Genomic DNA, 13,927 nt, shown 5'->3' with positions numbered 1-13,927 from the left:
TATAGACTGTCATTTTGTTCGAGAAAGAATACTGCAAAGCATAATGAAAACCCAGCATGTATCCACCAAGGAATATCTAGCAGACTTACTCACAAAGAACTTGGGAAAGACTCAGCATGACTATCTACTAGACAAGCTTGGAGTGAAGAACCTCTTCAAGCCTTCAGCTTGAGGGGGAGAGTTAAAAGAAGTAGAACTATTAAACTACATTTAGTTTAAGTGGTTAAGAGTAGAGTTAGCTAATCTTATTAGTTAAACAGTTAGAAAGGTTGTTAGGAGGTTAATAACTAATTTGTAGTATAAATACACTGTAGATACTAAAATGTAGAGACAATTCATTTTCTTCAACTTCAATAAAATAGTAATTCTGTTTCTCTAAATTCTTTCTTAGCTTCTTCTCCAAGTCGAGCTTTCAGCCAGGGCCGGCTCAACCATAAGGCAACTAAAGCAATGGCTTGGGAACCCAACTTTTTGGGCCCCCCACTTTTTTCCCTAAAGTTATATGTTATACTCCCTCTGTTTCAATTTATGTGAACCCATTTGACCAGGCACAAAGTTTAAGAAAAGATAGAAGAATTTTGAACTTGTAGTGTAAAATGAGGCACATATAATTTGTGTGGTCATAAATCATTGCATAAAGGTAAATATTTTCCAAATAAGGAAATATGTCATTCTTTTTGGCACGTACTAAAAAGAAAATATATTCAAATAAATTAAAACGGAAGGAGTATATTATAAAAATAATTCGTGCATATACTATTGGAAGCTAAATATTTGGAAGAAAGTAACTTTTTACCTTTTATGTGGGGACCGTTGGTGTCTAATTTCTTGCCTAATTATATCCTACCACTTAACATGGGCCACATGACTATTCCTATATTTTTATCTTTTTCATTGTCTCTTTCACTTATTCTTACTCTCTTCTTATTAGCTATTCCTATATTCCATTCCAGAAAACTTACCGTTGTGTGCTCACAAAAAATCAAAGTTTGCTTTTAGGTGCCTTTTTCAAAATTTCAAGCATTGCAACAAGACAAAAGCAATCGTTATTTTGAAGTAGTGCAATACTATTTCGATACCGTTATATCAACTTATCAAATTCTTGAGCCATGTTTTATTATTCTAACTTTATATTATATTTTTTCATTGAAAATTTGTCATTATTGATATTCTTACTTCCAAAGTATATATTCTTGTTTTAGTTATTATTAGATTTTATTCAATTTAAATATGTCAACTAAAAAATATGAATTCGGTTATGCAAAAAGAGAAAAAAAATATGTGAAGAATTAATTAAATCCCAAAAGGGAGCAGCCCTTGATAGATTTTTAAAAAATAATTAAAATCTTGAATCAGAAAACATATGAGGATGTTCTTTAAATGAACCAGTCACTCTTAGAGTTGAGTTAGATGATAATAACATCCAAGAAGAAAATCTAGAATAAATTACTACGAAATCTGACATAGTTCGAGAAAATCAAGAATTCTTAAACGATTTGAATAACTGCATCTCTAAAAATATATACGATCCAAGTCAATGGAATATGGTAGATACAAAGTTGAGAGATCTATTAGTAGAAAATGGGCCAATTAGAATAATTGTTGCCTTAGCCGAAAGAAGTTTTTCAAAACTAAAATTAATAAAATCTTATCTAAGATCAACAATGTCTCCAGAGAGATTGAATGGATTAGCTATATTATGGATTGAAAATGAATTATTAGAACAAATCGATTATAAGATAATAATTAATGATTTTGCATCTAAAAAAGTTAGAAAAACAGTTTTAAATTAAAATATATATGACGATCTCTTCTTTTTTTTTTAAATTAGGACTGAAGTTTGGCATTAGGCCCCCAATCTTGTCGAGCCGGCCATGCTTTCCACTAAGAGCTTCCGTAGCCATGGAAGCTAACTAACAGAGTTAATATGAGCCCTTCTCTCGAATGATGAGGAGATAATTTAATTAACATGTGAAAATACTTACTGGGTTTTCAACAATATGTCCTCAGAGCATAGCATTCCATCTGAAGACATTAACAATCGCACTTTGGCTATCCCACACTTATGGTCCATCCTTTGAGGCTTGATGACCTTTGCATTGATATTGCTTGTCTGGTTTTACAGTCAACACCAGCCAGTATCACCAGATCAGAAGACTTTTTTGGTGCCAGAGCAAACTGGCTAGGGATCTTACAGCCTGCTTTGGCTTCTAAGTCTTTCATGCCCCAAAATGAAGAAAAAAAGAAGGTATTCTTTGTCTTGAAATGTGATTGTTGTTGGTTATCATTGTGAGAATTAACCTACACCTTGTAAAAAACTAGTATATAAAACAGAAAAACAATCTTGAGTTTGGATTGAAAAATACAGTTCCAACTTCTAAATGTTGGAACCATTTTCACACTTTAATTTTATCCATCAAGAAAAGGGAGATTTTTAAGGGGTAGTCTTAGAAAACTTGAGGCGTAGTTAATTGGTAATTGATGGTCCAAGAATCTTTGAAACTAGCTAATCAATTGCATCTATTACATGTCTCTCAGTCTGCTTATGGACCAAATCCCATCTTTTAATTCAGCAAACAAAGGAAAGTATTATCCTGTTAATTTCACAAAAAACAAGAAGTTTTTCAAGATTCATTGTAATAACAAATCACTAGAACTCACTGCAAATATCTAGTGAAGTTTCCGTTGAAACGTAGAAAACTAGTAACCTTTAAATTTCCATGTGATGCAGAATTGCCCTATTGAGATCAAAGACCATGAAAATAAAATCACTGTTAAAGTGTGCTTGCAACACTTGATATTAAGAAAACACAAAATTCTCCAGTACTTGCACCATTTGGTTTATGTGTACATAAATCTCAAAACTATTCGTAGCAGTAATAATGTGATATTCGTACATAACATCTCCCAAATTCTTATTTTCCAACAAAACAAAAAAAAATGAACGAGATTAGAAAAGAATTTCCCAGTTTCCCAGACTAGAACTTTGCAGGGTTGGCTCCAATAAGGCATCTTTAGTAGTGCAGTTTTCAGAACTAGTGCAGTAAAACTTGCTCAAAAAGTATCTGAAGCTGTGACTGCAAATCAAGCAACAGAAATTCAAGTATGGAACTTCAGTTTGCTCTATGGTAAAATGAACAACTTAATAAACTAACTCTCATTTTTCGGCAGGACTTATTTACGAAATCAACACTGGAGACAGTATTAAAGATTTTACTTGGTGTGGATCTTGACACTACAAGCGAAGAAGGCACCCTATTTTCCATTTCTTTCGATGAAGCTAGTGCATTAACTTGTTATCGCTACGTTGACACGTTTTGGAAAGTGAAAAGATTTCTAAACGTTGGGTCAGAAGCCAATTTGAAGAAGTGTATTAAAGTGGTTGCTGAATTTGTTTACAAAATTATCAGCAGCAAGACTGAACAGATGAACAAATCGCAAGATGACAGGGTGGTAAGTTCAGGCAAATAACTGTCTTAACTTTTTTCCCTACATCAAAAGCACCAGATGGTATTTGAATTTTCTTGAATGGCAGATGAGCAAATCAGATATTCTATCTAGGTTTCTGGAAATGAACGAAAGGGATCCAAAGTATCTTAAGGACATAATCCTTAGTTTTATAATTGCTGGCAAAGACACTCCAGCTAGCACACTTTCTTGCTTTTTCTATATGATGTGCAAGTACCCTTTCCTACAAGAAAAAATTGCAGAGGAAGTCAAGAAATCAACCTTGGGCTATGGGCAGGATGAAATTTATATGGGGTGATGATGCAGAGGATTTCCGGCCAGAGAGATGGTTTGATGAAAATGGTTGCTTTCGGCGAGAAAGTGCCTTTAAGTTCACAGCCTTTCAGGTAACACAGAACCTTACAATCTGATAATCATTAGTTAACGACTATAATAAAAACTTCTAGGAGCTTGGCTTCATTAAACCGAATTAGTTTTTCCTGTCCAGCCTTGATAAAGAACCAATCTAATCGCTAAGGTTTACAGCCTTAAAAGATTATGATTGATGAATGGTAAAATTTTGTGATAAACTTATCCAAAGATTTTAATGGAAAAAGGTAATCTACGGATCTAACTCATGTAATGAATGGCTAACCTGTTTGGAAACGCCTGTTGCTTAATAAAATTGTTTAATCATCAACCAACAGTCCCTACTTTTCTCGCCACCTCTCGGTGGTGGGATGGGATGTGGAAGTATCTGGCATCCAATTGAGGTAGGCCCAAGATCTATTTTCTTATCATAGTATTAAAGTCAGGTCTGTCTCAATGCTTGATTTATCGAATGTTGGGCCCCCATATCATAAGCCAAGGTCCATTTCTTATCAGTAATAATATTGAGATAGACAATTGAACCAAACTGAGACACTGCTAGATGCAACTCAAACTGAAGGGCTTATTTATTTACTTGTTGCTACAGTTGCATCCCAAAGAATTAACAGTACTAGAGATCCTTCACATTGGGTGCCCAATTTTCGAACTTAACCATCTTTCTGTGCTACAAGTAACGTCACATAAAAGGCTTTTATTATTTAAGCTCCTTATGTTCAGATTATAACTGTTACATTCTAGTGTTATCAATAAGCGCAGCTACCAAGATTAGTTACTTTCGCTTCTTAGCACATTTCCTTTCTCTGTTCCGTGTGTGTTACCCATTATTATCATTATAATAATCTTTTTATGGTATTTCCCAGCTTATTTCAAACAACTATATGGTGCTATTGCTATAAAATTGCTCCAAAGTAAAGTGGTAGGTTAATAATATATGTGCAGGCGGGGCCAAGAATCTGTTTAGGAAAGGAATTTGCTTACAGACAAATGAAGATCTTTTCAGCACTTCTGCTGGGAACCTTCAGGTTTGAAAAGAGTGAAATACAGAACCATGCTCACACTTCATATTGACGGGGGCCTCCGGAGAAAATAGCAACTTAATTGACATAGATGGCATTGTATTTATTCTACTATTATCTCTCTGTTGCAAAATAAATTGTAGAAGAAGAACATACATAGAAAATAAATCCCATCTATGGAAATCTAAAAAATATCCATATTTCTGAATTGAGTTTACTGGATTTGAGCCTTTTTTCCTAGTTGATAAATGGTAATAAAGCACAATTATTCTTCAAAATCCCAGTGGGAGATTGTAACTTTAACATGCTTTAGATTTTGTAGTTACGAAATAAAGGTTTGAACACAACGGTACGTAATAATTTGAGTTCATAAACGAACTACAATAATTGGATAATTAGATGTTAACGCCGACGTTGAAGTTCTCACTTGGTTAAAAAGAACAAAAAATATGAGCACTGGAATCTAGTACACGTGCCTTTTTTTCTTCTTTTAAACCATTGGAACTGTATATTTCTAAGAACAATCTTAGAAATATGCGGACTATATATTTATCACGACTGCGAAGTGCGAACTGTCGCACGACTTCGTTCGTTTCTTAATGAACCACTTTGCACAGTGTTTATGCGAACTATTATATATTTATCTATACTCTTTACTTTGCATCAAACCAAATAATTTTATCTTGAGTTTCACAAATAAAATTGAAAATACATACTCCCTCTATTTTAATTTATGAGGCAATATTCCTTTAGTCCATTTCAAAAAAGTGATAACTTTTTAAACTTACTATTTTATCCTTAATGAGTAGCTTTTGTAGCCACACAAATATCTATGGCTTATTTAGACCATAAATTTAATTTCAAAGTCTTATATTCTTTCTAAAACTCTGTTTAATTCAAACTTTGTTACATAAAATATAACGATAGGAATATTACTTAATCACAATAAAAGTTTATGTTCAAGATATATGTTGTTGCATTCATTTGTTAGATAGAAATCATGTTTTCATAATAAATATTTGTGCTATTTCTATGTTTTGAAGATTTAAAAGAAAGAAAAAGGATATTGACACGAGAAACTGCGCGCGTCCCTGTCATGAACTTGTCATCAATTGGTTTCCTTTTCACTTTTTGAATGGGAAAATGTGTTGGAGATAATTATCAAGTTGTCTTCTTCCTAGTACATGATTGATCGCTATAATGTAAAGGAACAGCCGGTGTGACTTCCCAAGAATTCATGTTTTTTTTAGAGAATGTCTGTTTAGAATTTACACCGTACACCGCAGACAAAATAAAATGAGGACAGCTCCAAAGAATTCATGTTTTTTTAGCCTTTCCTTTAATTCTTTTTTAGCTTACCCTTAACATATAGGGTAACGTATTGCTTAACATAAAAATAAATTTTGAGTTTGATTCAACTGATCTAAAAAGTAGTTCATAAGATGAAATTATCAAAAACTATATAAAAAAACCAAGTTCCCATCCCACAACTGATATGAAACAAACTCGACACAGTTTGTGTTTACGCTACTGGCCTCAAAGGTTTATTTTCTTATATGCTTAATGAACGTTTTGTGCATAATCTAATTTGAGACACTAATAAGCTCCATCTTCAAATGGGAGTTGTGACTTGTGCCTGCAATCACATACTTCTCCTCAAATAGTTTTTTTTTCTCCAGTTCCAATATAAACTAAAAGATATAGTTTTATTTCTCCAGTTCAAATATAAACTAAAAGATACCCCCTCAATCCCGTTTTATGAGCATCTAATTTGTGATATAAAAAAAGTATAAATTTTTCAAAATAAAATATACACATTTAAAAATTACGTGAAAATACTATCAGTTAGAATAATTAATGAATAATTTAAAATTATTAAAAAGAGTATGAAAATATTATTATAAATTGTTTTTCGACTCCCTGAATATTAATAATTAAACATAAAAAGGGATAGAGGGAGTATAATGAAAAGACACGGCGTTTTGGTTAGTCCGCCGTACCATACCAGGCCAAGCTGCATATGAAAGGGTACTAGAATTAGCAACTTCAACACTTTATTGTGCATTTATCACTTCCTTGTTTCTACTTTATAAGTCTACACTGAGACAAGAATTAGGCACAAGATATAAGCCCACATGGGATCAGCAGAAAGTGCTAAATTAAAGTGGACCATTATATCATGTGGCTACTTAACTTGCCCATTTGAATTCCAAAAGGGATCAAAATGAAGACCAACTGATGAAATCAAAGGGATTGCCCTTGATTCAATTATCTTGATCCTCACACTATAAGCATTCACCATTCCCTTTTCTAGCCTGTGAAGCTTCTTGTATCCTATTGTGGTTCCATTTGCAATTTTAATCCCATCTACATAAATTTCATGCCCTTTGATCCTTTGGCCTAGCCCTATTGCTTCTTGAATTCTTAACACATTAAATCTCAATGGTTTGTCCTTCGCTTTGAACTCAATCCAATGGTCATCTTTATCTTCATCTCTTGGAGCCCAATATGTCCACAAATGGTCATTGTCTAGCACGTTTTCGGGTCCAAAACCTCCATTTTTACCACCTCTCTGACTACTTGCTTTAATCGAACACTTGTTGGCCAAATTGGTGGAGAATATTGTGTCAATTGCACTTCTAAATTCTTTGAGCCTTTGCACGTCACTGTCAGATATTAATCCTTGTGTATTAGGAGGCACATTAAGTAGCAATACGCAATTTCTTCCAACGGACTTGTAATAGATTTCGAGCAAATCGCTAAGGTTCTTTGGTGCTTGTGATTTATGCCAAAACCATCCTTTTCGAATGGATACATCGCATTCTGGTGGTAGCCAATCTGTCCCTTTTGGATCTCCACTGTTGAGATAACTGCATTTTGTTTAGCAAAGAAAGCATTTAGCACTATATTTTATAAATTATAATCTTTGATATCACTCAATTTTTGTAAAAGGAATCTTTCCCATTAGTACTATATTTCCTCAGCTTTTTTAATGACTAATAATTTTCCATTTGTACTCTATGAAAATGTCCCACCAAATGACTGGACGTAACAGCCACAATCGAATAATTGACATGTATCTTCTTGTTTTCTTCATACAAAGGGTAATTGACGTATATTGTTTTCCAGTGACGTCTTTTCCTCTAACCAAAAATCAGTTTTCAATATTAATGATACAGCTAGCACAAACTATATTAAGGAAAATAATTGTATTTAGGTTAGGAAAAAATAGTTTACGTACTCGGCGTTGCTATTGCCAATAGACAGTAATGTTCGATTAATGGTGGACCAACTTGTGCTTCCGGCGAATCCGTCCTCATTTCCGACCCATCGGATGCCCGGGCCGGCATCGGAAAATATGTTGATTGTGCTTTGCAACTCCCTCACCATTGCGAACCAATCATCGAAGTAGTAAGTCATGTTTGGTGCGTTCGAACCCTTTGCTCCATCAAACCAAATCTCTTTAACATCTCCATATCTTTGAACAATTAAAAAGAAAATTATTAGCTCCATTATTCTTTTTTTTAAGCAGCAGGTAATTAACCCTATATAAAGAGTGAAACTAGTAACCTAAAAAATTAGAATCACATCTGTTATAACATATTAAAATATACTGATAGTATGCAAAATTCTTTATTAATAAGTCGATGTATATAGGTTAACTCTTTTTTTCTTTGGGACTTCCTTATCATAAAACTATCATTGAATGCTAACTAAGGGTATCTCCAACCTTTACTCCCATTTTGGGTATCATTGAATGCTAACTAAGGGTATCTCCAACCTTAACTCCCATTTTGGTCCCCAAAATGGGGATTTCCCTATTTTGGGGACAACTTACTCCAACCATCCCCATTTTTCCCCAAAAAGAGAATATTCATTTTTATATTGTTCTCTCTCTTCTATATTATATTATTATCTTTCATTTCAATTTGATTTTTTAAATTTTCATTAAACAAATTCCATCTTTTATTTTCATTAATTTGTAATTTTCATTAAAACAATTCCATAAAATTTTAAATAATATAATTTGTAAGCAATTATTATAGATTAACTAATAATTTAAATAAAAGTGAAATAATTGCGATACAAGATTAATTAAATACATATTACATAACGATAAAATTCATTTAAAATACTACATAACACATAATAAAATTAACTACCAATTTTACATAAAAAAAAAAAATAGATGCACGATAATTAATTTTTCAAAATTATACGTCAAAGTTAAGATGAAAAATTAATTAGGTAAATATATTATATAAACATAATTAAGTATATATAAACAGTTAAATTAAAAGATTAAATAATAAAAATAATAATATTTTAATGGACACTATTTACTCCCCATTTTGTCCCCAAAAAATGAGGGAATCCCCATTTTGGGGACAAGGTTGGAGTTGCTCTAATGCGGCCGGAGCGACTGCGGTAAGTATCGTCACATCGCCTCAGACATGTACCATATCCATGTAACATGTCGAATTGAAACTTAACTTGACAAAGTAAGCGGTAAAAGATCAAAGGCTTACTTATTCAGAAGTTCTTGCAGTTGAGCCACGTAGTGTTCATTGTACTCCTTATTTTTACCATATCTCTTATCATGTCGATCCCATGGCGAAAGGTACAAACCGACGTCCACGCCACGAGCCTTGGCCGCATTGACAAACTCTTGAACCACATCACCTTGGCCATTCTTCCAAGGACTTCTTATGACTGAATGATCAGTGTATTTAGAAGGCCATAAGCAGAAACCGTCGTGGTGCTTAGCTGTGAGTATAACAAGTGACACTCCTGCTTGGACAGCCGTGTCAACCCATTGGTTAGCATCTAGGCGGGTCGGGTTAAAAATAGCAGGATTTTCATGTCCGGTGCCCCATTCCCTATCCGTGAACGTGTTGACACCAAAATGAAAGAACATAATGAGTTCTCTTTGCTGCCATTTTAGTTGAGCGTAATTTGGTAATGGAAGAATTGGCAATGGAGGTGGTGTTATTTTCACTTCTTGGCTAGGAAATATCAAATGCAATAAGGTGAAGGTTGTAATGATTAGACATGACATAGAACTATAAGGCTTAGCCATGAAATGTTTGCAATGTTGATAAGTATGGTCATCTAATAATTCAGTTGTGAATACATAAATATGGAGAAGCTAGAGAATGAATATGTGCCAAAGTGGGGACCTTTTCCTTTTCTCTTATGTGTGGTGTACCATATAAGGAGATTCTTTAGTAGAAGCTCCAAAAATAAAAGGAGGGAGAAAAGAGGAGAAATCTTGAAAAGGTTTTTGTTTGATTGTTGAAAAAGAAGTAAAAGGTGATGTAGATGAAATTGGTTTCTTACTTTTCTGCCCTTAATTTGCACACTTTCACGGGTTGGCCTCTCTGTGTCTGCAGCATTGCATTAGGTAATTGACACATTTTGCTGTTTACTTCCCAAGGAAGAGTAACAGTTTGCATTATTATTCAGAAAGGAACAAACACCAACTAGCTATCTTTATATGTCCATTCACATGAAAACAGTTTATGCTTAATGCCATGTCTACATTAATTTCAAGTGCATCATTAACTTGATATATAATGCCTTAATGGAAACCACTTGAAATCAATGTGGAAGAAATTTGAGCCCCCCCCCCCCCCCGGTTTGATTTCAAAATGCCATATATAAAAGGTTTCCAATATAGCCCAAATCATGTGGCATATGAACTCATAGTCTTTGATTGAATATTGAGTTACTTACTTACTCAGACGAACATGGATTCTCACTTAGAATTTTTTTTCTACATTTTTGTGGTGCACCCATATTCAAGAAATTTTAGATTCGTTGCTGCTCATAGTCCACAAGAGATCACGGGTTCAAGTTATGCAAACAATATTTTTGTAAATATAAGGTAAGACGTACAATAGATCTAATGTGATCGGATATTTCCCAAATCCCGCACATAACCATAGTTTAGTCCACCGAATTATGATTCTTTTTTAATTTTTTTTGTAGTGTCCTTGTCAATCTTTCCGTTCATCATTTGAAGGATACACTACTAGAGATCCGGTAAAAACCGACCAACGTTGGTCTGTAATGGCCAAAAATTGACCAAAATACGACCATTTACGTGTGGACGGTATTTTTGTGGTCGGAAAGGAATACCGACCAAAGTTGGTCGGAAATTACCGACTAACTTTGGTCGGTCAATTAAATTCAAAAAAAAAATATTGCAAAAAAAAAAACCGACCAAAGTTGGTCGGTATTTTAGTTATGTAATAAAAAGATTCACCATCTGGGAATCGAACCGGGGTCTGTATTGTGGCAGGATACTATTCTACCACTAGACCATTGGTACATTTTATTTTAAGACTGTTTTTTATTTGATTTATACTCTTTAATTGTATTTTCGCACGAAAATAACCGACCAAAGTTGGTCGATTTTTTTAAATGACCCGCCGAATTAACCGACTAATTTTGTTCGGTTTTTTTAATATTAATTTTTATTTATTTTAATTGAAAAACCGACCAAAGTTGATCGGTTTCTTGAAACATAAATTTCGCGGGACTCAAAAATAGTTTCCCGCATTTTTGCGCCAAAGAAAACCGACCAAAGTTGGTCGATTTCGTAAAAAAATATATATATTTTGAAAAATCGACCAACTTTAATCGGTTTTTTGGTCGATTTTTTGACCGACCAACCGACCTTGGTCCATTTTTGCCGAATTTCGAGTAGTGATATAAAATAAAAGGCCAAGTCTTCTATCTCTACATCTAACGGGGATGAGTGATCGACAGCAGCATATTGCTGAAGCAGGGTCATATTTCACCAAGTTAAAGAACAAATATTAAGTTCTCATAGTTTCTAAACTCTTAATGACTCAGTCTCTAGTTTATCATCTACCTGATATCATATCGTCCACATAGAACAACATATTATCAAAATCACAACAGCATCCTTTTGAATCTAGTTCATTCAATTACTTAAATATTTTGCTTTAATCCTTATGCTAGAACTGTAATTAATACTTATGATACGTCTTATAACTTGTTTGGCCAAGCTTCTAAAATCAACTTATTGTTATTTTTTTTCAAAGTGCTTTTAAAAAAGTACTTTTGGTGAGAAGTAGTTTGCGTTTGACTAATTAATTTGAAAAGTACTTTTGAGCAACAACTAGAGTTTGATCAAACTTGTAAAAAGTGTTTCTAAGCAGTGGCGGACCCAGGATTTGAAGGTGACGGGAAACCATTATGTTTCAACATAGTTACGTATATCTCTAGCTTAAAGTTTAACGTGCAACTCTCTTAAAGGATATATGGGGTCTTTTGATTTAGGGATTTAATTAGAAGTAGAAGGGGGTGGGGAAGTCGGGGGGAAGTAAAGCAAAAAAAGTAATTAAAAAGAGAAAAAACATGGGCAGCTGTATAGTAGCAAGGAATGTGGGCTATGGATCATTGGGCTCATTAAGTGCAGCAATAGCCATTTTAAGTCCAATATTTAAAATATATTCACAATGTGTAATATTTTTAAAGATTAATCAATTCATCCAAACTTCAGGACTAAATATCCTGAATTTGGAAATTCATAACTTAGCGTCCTGAATTTTTGAGCTGCTAATTTGAAATTGAGGACTAAGTGTCCTGAATTTTTGAATAACTAATTTAAAATTCAGGACATAAGATTCGAACTTCTGGACATAATTTTTGAACTTTAGGACACGATGTTCTGAAGTTTGAGCTTTGAGGTTTAAACTCTAGGACGTTGTGTCCTGAAGTTTGAGCGAAATTGGCTAATCTTTAAATACATTATAAACGGTAAATATACTTAAATAGCATGATTAAAAGTGGCTACTTGATGTCATTTCTCCAACTAAAAATATGGGCCATTGGGCTGGCAATATCAACTTAACTAACTGAAAAACGTAATAAAATATAGAAAGCAACTGTGTAGTAGCGCAAAATTGATCCGGGGCATTTAGAATGAATGCAACGCTTTCTACCAGTGCCCCGAGAGAGCTTTGGTGTTTAAGAGGTCCCGGAATATATATGCACTATTTTCAAGGTATATACATAGATACACAAATAATTTTTTCGAAGTTATCGGGGACCGGTGAGCCCCCTTCCTTCAATGTGGGTCTGCCTCTGCTTCTAAGTATACCTTTCTCAAAAAAAGTAATTTCGGGAAGAGATTATTTTTTTCTGCTTTTCAAAAAATAATTCTGCTTTCTACTCAAAAGTATTGTTTTCGTCTTCTAAAATTTTTTCCAAACACCTTAACTTTAAAAAAAGAAATTACTTTTTATAAATAAAAAAAAGCTTGGTCACTATTAATTGCCTTTCAAATTTTGAGCAATCGAGGTTATTCACTGTATACTTCAACTTCAAAATCCTTTTCCTCCAAAATGAATGAAAGTAAGGACAAAGCTTTTATTTGTTATGTTTCTCTTTTACATACAAGCCCCTTAGAAAAATAATAATTTTGAAGTATTTTTGACTATTTTACCTTCGAACAATCATAATATTACCCAATAATTGAGGTGTTTGTAGTATGCAAGAGTAATTACTGCTAAAGGTAAAATAAGAAAAATAATAAAGTTTGTCTTGAACTTCCAAAATGACAAAATAATTTGAGACAACTATTTTTAGAAATTACGGAAAATAATTTGAGAGGGAGAGAGTAACATTTAAGCAAATATCTCACTAATTAAGGCACATGATTCCGTTGACTGCCATATGGAAATAATATCTTGCAATATAAGGACTGCAAATGCAGAGTAACAATGTAAAAGTCTATCGCCTACATAGTAAAAACTAAGAAGGAATTGGAAAAGTTTGTAATGTAAAATCTTAATCTACTTCTGGAAAATAATTTTCTGCAGTCTATCAAAGTATCAAAGCTTTGAAATAAAATCGACCCTCTGTAAAAGATCATTATTGCAGTTATAAAAATATTTATTAGGCAACTCATATCATAGTTTAGGCTATCTCCAACCCTTACCTTCATTTTCTACTCCAAAATGAATTAATCTCCAAAATGCAGAAAGTTACTCCAACCATTACTCTATTTTTTATTCCAAAAAAGAATATTATATTTTATA

General features: G+C 33.3%; 1 protein-coding gene and 1 pseudogene across 1 annotated transcript; one reads left to right on the top strand and one right to left on the bottom strand.

The window, feature by feature from the left end:
- The first annotated feature begins 2,527 nt into the window (after window positions 1-2,527).
- LOC107786975 (cytochrome P450 704C1-like) lies at window positions 2,528-5,051 on the top strand (annotated as a pseudogene).
- Window positions 5,052-6,728: 1,677 nt separating this feature from the next.
- Window positions 6,729-10,065, bottom strand: LOC107786977 (alpha-L-fucosidase 1). The gene is made up of 3 exons (XM_016608491.2): window positions 9,383-10,065; window positions 8,095-8,331; window positions 6,729-7,723 (listed from the first exon to the last, which is right to left on the bottom strand). The coding sequence occupies exons 1-3, from the start codon at window positions 9,931-9,933 to the stop codon at window positions 7,039-7,041; spliced, it is 1,473 nt and encodes a 490-aa protein (XP_016463977.1). The 5' UTR covers window positions 9,934-10,065; the 3' UTR covers window positions 6,729-7,038.
- Window positions 10,066-13,927: the final 3,862 nt, after the last annotated feature.

This window comes from Nicotiana tabacum, chromosome 4 (assembly GCF_000715075.1).
Source record: "Nicotiana tabacum cultivar K326 chromosome 4, ASM71507v2, whole genome shotgun sequence".
Taxonomy (NCBI): domain Eukaryota; kingdom Viridiplantae; phylum Streptophyta; class Magnoliopsida; order Solanales; family Solanaceae; genus Nicotiana; species Nicotiana tabacum.
The sequence above is the reverse complement of the archived record's forward strand: the minus strand, read 5'-3'. Positions and strand labels throughout refer to the sequence as shown.

Excerpts from the sequence above, each read along its gene's own strand:
- LOC107786977 (XM_016608491.2), bottom strand. The coding sequence starts at position 9,933 with ATGGCTAAGCCTTATAGTTCTATGTCATGTCTAATCATTACAACCTTC. Across the intron at positions 8,332-9,382 it reads CTGCAAGAACTTCTGAATAA|ATATGGAGATGTTAAAGAGA; the intron begins GTAAGCCTTTGA and ends AATTGTTCAAAG. Across the intron at positions 7,724-8,094 it reads ATTGGCAATAGCAACGCCGA|TTATCTCAACAGTGGAGATC; the intron begins GTACGTAAACTA and ends AACAAAATGCAG.